General features: G+C 38.3%; 1 protein-coding gene across 1 annotated transcript in view; it reads right to left on the reverse strand.

Annotated features, from left to right (window-relative positions):
* SFSWAP (splicing factor SWAP) overlaps positions 1-415 on the reverse strand; it is a 98,221-nt gene that overhangs the window by 94,214 nt on the left and 3,592 nt on the right. The window contains 1 exon segment of the mRNA XM_025195655.1: positions 329-415. This exon segment is cut by the window's right edge and continues 13 nt beyond it. Coding sequence (XP_025051440.1) covers positions 329-415 — 87 coding nt within the window.

The following is a 415-nucleotide window of genomic DNA, read 5'->3' on the forward strand; positions in this document are numbered from 1 at the left end:
TGGGGGAGTTAAGTAGACTGATATAATGAAAGGAAGAAAGAATGCTGACTTTCATTTATACAATACTGTTAAAGAAGAACAGCTAAAAGGTTTTTTTCAAATTCCAGTCTGCCCTCAAATCTGGGCAATTTCTGTGTGGATCTATATATTAACTATCCTGAGGTCCTCTCACATACGCAAAGACTCCTGCTTTTCGAATCCACTGGGTACTGTCAAGATAACATCAAAAAGAGTGAGTATAAAATGAGTGGGAACAAATTAAAGTTTTTAAATTACTGAATTTCATTGAAAATATGTTCTAACTCAGGAAGTGTTCCTTGAGCAATACCTTGCCTCGCCTCCTCCTCAAGCAAGTCCGTATGCAAGGCTAAATACCTCTCTTCATCACAGAGGGCCTCTATTCTAGCCTCCTCTT

Source organism: Alligator sinensis, unplaced genomic scaffold (genome assembly GCF_000455745.1).
Source record: "Alligator sinensis unplaced genomic scaffold, ASM45574v1 scaffold628_1, whole genome shotgun sequence".
In the NCBI taxonomy this organism is placed as follows: domain Eukaryota; kingdom Metazoa; phylum Chordata; order Crocodylia; family Alligatoridae; genus Alligator; species Alligator sinensis.